Raw genomic sequence first — 10,307 nt, 5'->3', positions numbered from 1 at the left:
TTAAGCCTTTGGGATTTTATTACTAACCGCGCATACCCTCCTCCGCTCTGGGCTTGGCCTGTTTAGGATTTTTTTTTTCCGTTTTGTTCTGGTTTGCTTCAATCCTGAACCTCCCGGTATGATTCTAACAGCAACAACCAACTCGAAAATGTCACGTCATGCGATTACATATTTCTTTTATTTGTTTTGTTCAGCGACAACCAACTCGAAAAAAGTTTGAGTTTTTTGCTAACATTCAACCGAAACTTTTCCAAAAGGAATGAACTTTTTTCAACTCGATGATTTTTGTTTTTAAAATCCATAAAAAAATTCAAATTCAATGAACTTTTCTCAAATTTGATAAACATTTTTAAAATTTTATGAAAACGGTCAATGAACATTTTTATAAATTAATGAAGTTTTTTTAAAAAAATTGATTTTTTCTCATATCGATCAACTTTTTCTGCATTTATAAACTTTTTTCCAAATCTTGCGAGCATTTTTAAAATCCATGAATGCCATTAAATCCGTGAAGATTTTTCCATTTTAAGAACTTTTTCAAATTGCTAAACTTTTCAAATCCGTGAAAATGTTGTCTTTATCCTCAAACAACGACCAGTACAGAAGAGAAAAAAAATGGGCGAACAGATTTTTTAAGCGAAACAAGCGAAAAGATCAGGGGCGAAGGCGGGCAGATCCTATTCGGCGCTTGAGAGCCCGTTCGCATTAGGCGCGAGCGATATTTCTCGTTTAGGCAAGGTAGAACAACATGGCGTCGAATGCACAGCAAAGAAGGTAGCGAGCAGAGTACCCAGGATTCGAGGAGTAGCAAACCTAACCGAGGCAAAATCCTACTCTCCGCTCGTTGCGGCAAGCGGTCGAAGCTTCGCACAGGAGGAGGTCCGCGCGAGCGACCGAATGGGCCGGCCCGTTTTAGCGTTTCAGTAGACACTGGTTTTTGGGAACCTTCTATGATTCCAGCCGGTTTTTTCCGGTTTTGCGAACCTTCTAGAAAATTTCTGAACCGGCTTTTTCTTTTTCAGTTTCTTTTTCGTTTTTCTTTTTCTATTTCTCTTCTTTTTCTTTTTTCTTTTCTTCTTTCTGATCCTTTTCTTTTTTCTTTTTTCTGTTTCTTTCCTTTTGATTTTCATTTTTTTCTGTACAAGTTTATTTTCAAATTTTGTTTCTGAATTTCAAAAAAATGCTCCTGCTTTTCAGATTTTGTTCAAAAATTCAAAATATGTTCCCTTTTTCAAAATTTGTTCACAAATTCAAAAATGTTTCCGGTTTCAAAAAATTTGTTCCGTATTTAATAAATGTTCCTGTTTTTTCAAAAAATGTTTGAATTATTTTTGTTCTTTTTTGAGAAATTTGTAAATAATGCAATGGATTTCAAAAAATATTCCCTTTTTCAAATAATGTTCACAAATTTCAAAAAAAATTACAAATTTAAAAAAATGTTCTTATTTTTCATTGTTTTGTGCACGTATTAAAATATTGTTCACATTTGAAATTTGTTTGGGATTTTCAAAATTGTTCTCCATTTCGAAATTTGTTCTAAAAATCCAAAATTTGTTTGTTATTTTAAAAAAAAAGTCCCAGTTAAAAATGTTGTTCGAAAATTCTGAAAATATTCCTGTTTACAAAAAAGTTTATGTTTTTGAAAATATTCATGTTTACAAAACAAATTGTTCACTATTCAAAATTTGTTATCCTTTAAAAAATATTCATGTTTTTGAAAAAAAATCACTATCAGACACTTGTTCAGATTTTCGAAAAACAATTGTGTTTACCTAAAATTGATCGTAATTAAAAAAATGTTCCTATGTTTCAATATTCGTCCACAACTTCAAAATTGTTCCTGTTTTTCAAATTTGCTTGAAAATTCAAAAAATTGCTGACATTTTTTTAAAACTCATGTGGGTTCTGTAAAAAATGAGTATTTAACCAAAAACTACCACAATTCACGGAAACGTGACAGAAAACTACCACTTTACGATTTTGTCCCGAAAACTACCACTTTTTTATTAATCCATGGCAAAAAGCTACCAAGTGTGAAAACTGCTCGCTTTGCCTGGGTTAAACCCGAATCTGACTGCCCGACCCCACGCATAAGCGGGCTAAAAATGCAATCGGGTCCCTATTTTTTTTAAAAAAGCAATCCAGTCCCTGCAGCCTGCACCCGGTCGCGCTCCACGCCGCCTTCGACGACGCGGACGCCGTGCACCTCGTCGTCGACCTCTACGCCGGCGGGGACCTCCTCTCGCTCCTCTCCGCCCGTGGCGGCCGCCTCCCGAGCGCGAGGCGGCGGGGCTGGCCGCGCAGCGTCCGCGCTCGCCGCGTGCCACCGCCGCGGGATCGCGCACCGCGACGTTAAGCCCGACAACCTCCTCTTCGACGCCGCCACCGGCGCGCTCAAGCTCGCCGACTTCGGTTCCGCGGAGTGGTTCGGGGACGGGCGGCCGATGACCGGGCTCGTCGGCACGCCGTACTACGTGGCGCCCGAGGTGGTAGCCGGGAGGGAGTACGGCAAGAAGGTGGACGTGTGGAGCGCCGGGGTGATGCTCCGCAGAGGAGCTCAGCGGCGACAGGGAGACGGCCGTCCTCCGCTGCTTGGGCACCGGCGGACAGTCGCGGTACAGGGGAGACCGGTACCTCGTCGTCCTGGCGGTCCTCCTGCTCGAGCTTGGGCGCGAGGCGGTGCGGGACCGAGGGGGCCTGGCGGAGGAGCTTGGCGAGGCGGCGGAGGGAGCCGGAGAGCGGCGCGGCGGCGAGGGCCTGGAGCGGTCGGCCCGCAGGGACTGGATTGCTTTTTTTAAGAAAAACTAGGGACCCGATTGCATTTTTAGCCCGCTTATGTGTGGGGTCGGGCAGTCAGATTCGGGTTTAACCCAGGCAAAGCGAGCAGTTTTCACACTTGGTAGTTTTTTGCCACGGATTAATAAAAAAGTGATAGTTTTCGGGACAAAATCGTAAAGTGGTAGTTTTCTGTCACGTTTCCGCGAATTGTGGTAGTTTTTGGTTAAATACTCGTAAAAAATCATTCCTACTTGTAAAAAATATAATCATAATTGACAATAAAAGATCGGCAAAAAAGAAAAATAATCCGATCTGCCGGTGTAATTAGGTCTAAAGTGTTCGCGTTGCCTTTTGACCATCAAAATGAATCGGGCGCAGTGGCTAGCAACCCCTGTCTGCAGGCTTGCAATCGCTGGTTCGAATCGTAGCTGAAGCGCTATTGTTGTTCTTTCAAATTCCGCTCGTTGCCTTGTGGGCCGGCCCAGTTGTGGGAACTCCTATGCGATAGTTCAACATTCTGCCGCAGAATGCGGCCCATAGGAGTTCCCCTAACCTAGTGCCCCTCTTCGGCGCCCTCAGCGCCCGTTTGCCTAGCTGGCACTCGAAGACACGCTATAGTGGGCCGGCCCAGCTTCGCTCGAGTATCCTCGAAAAACAAATGGCAAGGAAAAAATTCTTCTGTACATGGGATTCGAACCGACATGCGTCGATGGACTTCGCTCGAGAACCACTGCACCCCGTCACTTAGTTGTGCTTTATTGGAAAACATGTACTACTTGACCCATGTTTTAGTCCCAGTACAAATATTTGGAAAAAAGAAACAGAAATTTGCGATTTTTTAAAAAGTTCAACGATTTTGAAAAGGAGTTCAGGGGTATTCAAAGAAATGTTCACGGATATTCAAAGAAATGTTCACAAAAATAATAAAAAATCATCAATTTTGAAAAACGCTCGCGGACTCAAAAAAAGTTCACCGGAATTGGAAAAAGTTCATTGACTTTTATATAAAAAATCTCGAATTTGAAAAATGTTCACCAGATTTTGAAAAAAGTTCATTGATTTGGCAAAACTACAATGTTCATGCATTTGAAAAAAATTCATCGGATTTTGACAAAAAGTTCATCGATTTCAAAAAAGTTAATCAGTTTTGATAAAAAAATATGCATGCAATTGAAAAAAGTTCACCAGATTTTGAAAACAAGTTCACGTATTTAAAAAAGGTCCATCTATTTTCAATAAAAATGTTCAAAAAAGTTCATTTATTTCAAAAGTGTTCACGGATTTTCAAAAAGAGTTCACGAATTCGAAAAAAGTTTATGAATATCGCAAAAAGGTCACCGGATTCAGAAAAAAAAGTTCTTCAATTCTGCTGGAAAAGTTCACATATTTTGAAAAAAGAAAAAGGAAAAGGAAAAAGCAAAAAAGAGAAAAGAAAAGCCTCGCATATTTTTGAAAAAGAAAGAAAGTAAAAATAAAAAAGGAAAAGGTGAAAAGGAGAAAAAGAATGTAGCAACACATGGCAGGTTGGATGGCTAGTTGGCTATCGGCGCTAGCACTGAATGAGAGGGCTCGGGGGATCGAATCATGTAGTTCGCATTTTTTTGGCTTTTTAAAAACAGAAGGAAAAAGGGTAACTGGGCAGGCCCAATGCAGAGGGGAGGGTGCGCACCCGTTTGCGCCGATGCCTTTAACCGGAGCAACGGGCGCCGAATAGGATTTAGCAAGCTAACCACTAGGTGATCAATGCTAGGGCGCGCCCCAAAAGTGCCTTTCTGCTCCCGAGCTCATTTGAGCTCGGTGAACAGTAAAATCGAAAAAAAATGAAAAAATTCAAAATATCCCAAATTTTTTTTGGAAGAAACATTGACAAAAGTTCTATGTGCTTGCAAAAATTCATCATGAAATCACATTCCTGTAAGGCATGGCAAAAAAAAAACAAATTTAGTGCTCCAAAATGCTTTTGAAAGTAGCATTTTCAGAGTACCGTTTTTTTTTGCCACGCCTTCTAGAAATGTGAATTCATGACGAATTTTTGCAAGCACTTAAAACTTTTGTCCATGTCTCTTCCAGAAAAAATTGGATTTTTTTATTTTACTATTCAACCCGAGCCGATTTGAGCTCGGGTGCAGAAACTCTGCGTCTAGGGGCGCCCTACTTATTTTTTTTCATTTGTTTCTTCAGTTTTTTCAATTTTCTTTTTTCCTCTGGTTTATTTTGTTTATTTTTCGGTTTTCATTTTTTGTTTTCTTCATTTCTTTTTGTTTTTAATCGTACATTCTTATATACATGATCAATATTTTTTCAAATACTTGATCAACATTTTAAAAATACTTGTTGAACACACACACCCACCCGCACACACACCCACCCCCCACACACGACTGTATGTGAGGAACAATGTGGGACAACTAAATTTTTTTGCCTTCAATTTGTGAACATTTCACTAAAACAATAATATTTTTTGGATTTGGCTCATTTTCTAAAATGCAAGTCTTTCTGAAAATCTCAAATAATTTTGGAAACATGAACATTTCTTGAATAAATCGACATTTTCTTCAATTCTAAAGAAAATTGGAACGAGAAACAAAATTTAAAATTTGCTAATTTTTTAAAACAATAGCAAAATTTTGGATTTCTAAACATTTTCTGAAAATAGCAAAAAATGAATTTACAGAAGATAGAACACAGGAGAAAAAAAACAGGCTGGCCCAGTCTTTGGCGCTGTGTGCGTCGCCCCAACTATTTCTCGCCCAGGCAGAAAATATGTGGGCTCACTTTGCTGGGCCACAGAGCGCGCCTCACTCACGAATTTCTGGATAAAGCATTTTTTTCCTCTTTTATAGCAGATGGACGAATACAAATTTAGTACCGCCTCGGATAGAAAAAAAATCTTGGCGGTGAACAAATGTAAAAACTCGGAGAAACACACATTACTTTATTAAATAGATATTGTTCGATATAACTCGGATTATCCTTTTTTATTTTTCCTTTGGGGCGGGGGACCGTAGACTTGTACTGCTGTAAGTTAACAACTAGCAAGAGGGCCCATGTGTTGCAACGGTTAGAAAAAAAACCACAATCCCCTAACCCGATAACCATGACTCCGGACACTATTTCAACAAATGGCATCCCATATGTATTGCCACTTATCCTCTTTCCACTCTCATTGATGATGACCACGATGTTCAAACAATCACAACACGTTTGAATGTTGTCAATTCTAAGACGTCTCCCTCGGCATGATAAACATGTTTTTTTTAGATTTTGAGCAGGCGTGCATGCATCATTTAGTGTTTTCATCTACCATGCCGGTTTTGTTGGGTATCCATTTTCAATTCGGATCAGCACTGGTATGAAAAAAGATGGATCATAATAGTCACAAGAAAAGATGGATCATGCGCTATTGATTAAGGTTGCACCCTAAATAGCATTTTTAAAATGGTTAACGGGTAAAATAACATCATATTCAGATTCTACATATTCTTCTAATTAAATTTCATATATAACATGTTAAATTTAGAGTTGGAATTTAAAAGATATGGATATGGATGTTTTTTAAAAGCATTTGATATGTACTGCGGGTTGGTTAACCCAAATACCAGGGGGTTTCCTGCAAAAACGAAAATTTGACTTAGACCTGGCCTGCGGGTTGATTTTCAGAAATATCATGGGGTTTTCTCAAAAAACAAAAAACTGATTTAAAAGTGGACTGCGGGTTGATTAACAAAAACGTGAGAGAGTGTTCTGCAAATTAGTATGACGGACTAAGAATACCTATTTCTTTTATTAGTAGGTATAGATAATTACTGTGGAAGGTGTTTTTCTCCAGCTACCAGTTTTTATATTATATCATGCATGGAATTATTAGACCATCTGAGGTATATCTTCTATTCGTATTGAGGTTCCTAGTCTCCTAGATGAATATCCGGCACATCGGTACTGTTCAACAATTGTCAAATGATGCAATTTTATTTATTTTCAGCATTGTGTGTTGTCAAGTATCCATCTGGTAGCAATGAAAGGACAAGGAAGAAAGCTGTGGATGATTTAGTACAATCACAGTGCGGAATTATTCATAATTGTTTCAAAGAGAGTTGGCAATAGTTGTCATAAAGGAAGGGCAACCAACTATAATGGCAATTCAGAATTTGATCAGCCAGAAGAAAATGTGGACACCAACATCAATGATAACAACATAAGTGGCTCTAAGCATGTTGGAAATTCATCAGATGCACATGCACAGTCCCAGTAGTGATGATGCTGGACAACCAGTTTATAGTGATGATATTTATGATTTTTTTGGGATAATCTAGATAATAAAGCAAGAGGCATCTTAGTGGAGAACGGATCTATGAGAGAGGACAAAAAATGGCATACCATGTAGACGACGCAGGAAGATGTTTTTCACATGGCCATTATCATAGAATATTAAGCAATGGGGAGGAACATAATACAAAATGACTCATTTATTCAAAAGATGTCGGTAAAGTTTTTTGCTTCTGACGTAAGATCTTCAAGTCTAGCATTAGCAGGAGTTTATTCAAAAGGTGCCGTCAAAGTCTTTTTTGCTTCTACTGTAAGATCTTCAATTGTGCCATTAGCAAAAATCAAAGATCCTTAGCACCTGACAGATTGGGATTTTTTTGGGTAATATGTAGAAAATTATTTGATATATATATTCGATTTGGACACATTTAAGTGTTATTAGTAATATTTCATATATATGTATATTAATTTTTATTGTTATGACCACTACATTAAGGGCCCCGGGTTTTAGACTCGCCCCGGGCCCCCAAAATCTCAGGGCCGGCCCTGCAAAGCAGTGATATACTAAGACTCACGTTTCGGAAAATAATAATATAATAAGACTCTGCTGTAAAATCCGTCAGTATATCCTGTTTGTAACAATTTCAAGAGTAAGTGTAAATGCAGTCTTTGCGCATAGACAGTAAGGTGGTGGTAAAAAAAGGCTGAAAAAGTAAATGCGGAAGTCATTACGCTACCACATAATTCACTTATTTTCAAGGTACCAGCTTTTGTTTGGCTATCAAGTCCGGAGAACATGGTAGTTGGTCTGATAGCTCTAGGGACCACGCGGTTGGTTACTAATAAGTTGTCCATTTCGTTGTATAGTACGTACAGTTATAATATGGAGGGCAAACATGTCATTTCGTTCTCTGCACATCCTCCTCCTCCTCCTCCTCCTTCTTTCTCTCTATATATAACGGCTGAAGGAACGATCCACACACAATCAAATTGCACCCAAGTCTCCTCCTCTACTAGCTTCGGGAGTAAGGTTCTATTTTCTCATTTCGTACTACATATGGTGGGTTACTCCAGAAACGCGAAATTCTTTCTATCTTATTATGGCTTGGTTGATTTATTTGAGCAGACAGACATAATACATGGATGGATCCATTATGGGCGTGGGTAGCAACAAGGTTAACTATGGTGGATTGTACAACATCCAGGGGTGGGGCGCACCCTACTTCACAGTGAACACGGAAGGCAACCTGTGTGTGAAGGCGGATGGGCACGAGACCAAGGCAGGGCAGGAGATGGACGTGCTGCACGTCATTCAAGCTGCAAAGCAGAAGAGGAAGGACATCCAGTTTCCGATGATCCTCCGGTTCCCCAACGTGCTCAAGCACCGCCTCGACGCTCTCCACGCCGCATTCCACACGGCCATCAGCCGCACCGGGTACACCAATACATACCAGGGCGTGTTCCCGGTGAAGGTGAACCAAAACAGGGCCATCGTCCACGACTTGGTTTGCTTCGGCCATGCTTACAGCTACGGGCTGGAGGCAGGCTCCAAGCCGGAGTTGCTCATCGCAATGAGCTGCCTCACAAAGGAGGCTAATTCCAGAGCCTTCCTGGTTTGCAATGGGTACAAGGACGCCGAGTACGTGAGGCTGGCGCTGTCGGCGCGTGCCATAGGCCTGAATGCTATCATGGTGCTGGACATGGAGGAGGAGCTGGACATCATCATCCACCAGAGCAGCAAGCTCGGGGTGGAGCCGGTCATCGGCGTGCGCGCCAAGCTGCTCACCAAGATACCAGGCCACTACGGGTCCACGGCCGGCAAGCACGGCAAGTTCGGCCTGCCTGCGGACAGGATCTACGAGGTGGCCAAGAAGCTCAAGGGTCTCAACAAGCTGCACTGGCTCAAGCTGCTGCACTTCCACGTGGGCTCCATGATCCCGACCACGGAGCTAGTGGCCAAAGCGGCCACGGAGGCCGCCGACATCTACTGCACCCTGGTGAACAAGTATGACGCGGCGGAGATGACCACTCTAGACTGCGGCGGGGGGCTCGGCATCGACTACGACGGCACCCGGTCAGCCGACTCCGACATTTCCGTGGCGTACGGGCTGGAGGAGTACGCGTCCAGCATTGTGCAGGCAGTGCGGACCACGTGCGACAAGGCCATGGTCTCGCACCCTGTGCTGTGCACCGAGAGCGGCCAGGCCATGGTGTCGCACCACTCCATGATCATCCTCGAATCGCTCTCAGCGATCCCCGAGCCCAAGGACGACGACGACGAGGACACCCCGGAGCAGCTGCGCACCAAGATCCAGCATCACTACTCTGCTTCCAATTTGCCGACGTCGACAGCAGTCATGGACCTCCAGAAGCACGGGATCGAGGCGTACAAGCTGGCCAAGAAGCTCTCCAAAAGGATCGCCGGGGATGCCAACACCATCTACAACTACCACATGAACCTCTCCGTCTTCTCGCTGCTTCCTGACATGTGGGGCATCAAATGGCGCTTCCCGATGATGCCTGTGAGCCGGCTCAATGAGGAGCCTACCCGAATGAGCACACTCATCGACCTAACCTGCGACAGCGACGGCAAGATCGACAAGTTCATAGGAAACGCCGAGACGCTCCCGCTTCACCCGCTGCCGCTAGACCCTGACCCTGAGCGCGGTGGCTGCTACTACCTCGCCGTGCTGCTTTCCGGCGCATACCAGGAAGCCCTTTCTAACAAGCACAACCTGTTCGGCGGCCCGAGCATAGTGCGGGTCGAGAAAAGCACCGCCACTGCCACCGGCTTCCAAATCGCCACAGCCGACCTGGGCCCGACGACGGAGGAGCTCATCAGCACCATGAGGTACAATGTCAGGCAGGACATCGTGGGCGTCATCCAGAGGCGGGCCATAGAGATAGGGGTGTGGGGAATGGTGGGGGAGGTAGTGCACACTGGGCTTACCACCATGCCGTACCTCATCGTGGAAGATCATGCCGCCTCTTCATGGAAGCACCAAGGAGGACTAGATGGAAAAGACGAGTCGATCGTCAAGATGGTGTTTCGGCAAGTTTCCCGTCTCCTCTGCTTGCTCTTCACGTGGTCCATCCCATCAAAACGAATCGGATCAGCAGCCTGATTTCGATCGTTTCCCCTCAAAAAATAAAGAGTAATGCTACACCCACGAACACTTACGTGAGCTTTTTATGTAAAGGCTAATATGGATGTGTTTTATTGGATCGAGATTAGTGTTTGGGGCCCACCCCGGATGAATTGG

At 43.0% G+C, this 10,307-nt stretch overlaps 1 protein-coding gene across 2 annotated transcripts; it reads left to right on the top strand.

The window, feature by feature from the left end:
* The first annotated feature begins 8,033 nt into the window (after positions 1-8,033).
* LOC119274559 (arginine decarboxylase-like) lies at positions 8,034-10,273 on the top strand. 2 transcript variants are annotated; one of them, XM_037555278.1, is made up of 2 exons: positions 8,034-8,069; positions 8,171-10,273. In XM_037555278.1, exon 2 carries the CDS (start codon positions 8,184-8,186, stop codon positions 10,167-10,169), a length of 1,986 nt encoding a protein of 661 aa, XP_037411175.1. In that variant the 5' UTR covers positions 8,034-8,069; positions 8,171-8,183; the 3' UTR covers positions 10,170-10,273. The 2 variants fall into 2 exon arrangements, with proteins under 2 accessions (XP_037411175.1, XP_037411174.1); XM_037555277.1 differs by having other exon boundaries at positions 8,034-8,074.
* Positions 10,274-10,307: the final 34 nt, after the last annotated feature.

The sequence above is a fragment of the Triticum dicoccoides genome, chromosome 3B, assembly GCF_002162155.2.
Source record: "Triticum dicoccoides isolate Atlit2015 ecotype Zavitan chromosome 3B, WEW_v2.0, whole genome shotgun sequence".
In the NCBI taxonomy this organism is placed as follows: Eukaryota; Viridiplantae; Streptophyta; class Magnoliopsida; order Poales; family Poaceae; genus Triticum; species Triticum dicoccoides.
This window is presented reverse-complemented; position numbering and strand designations above follow the sequence as displayed.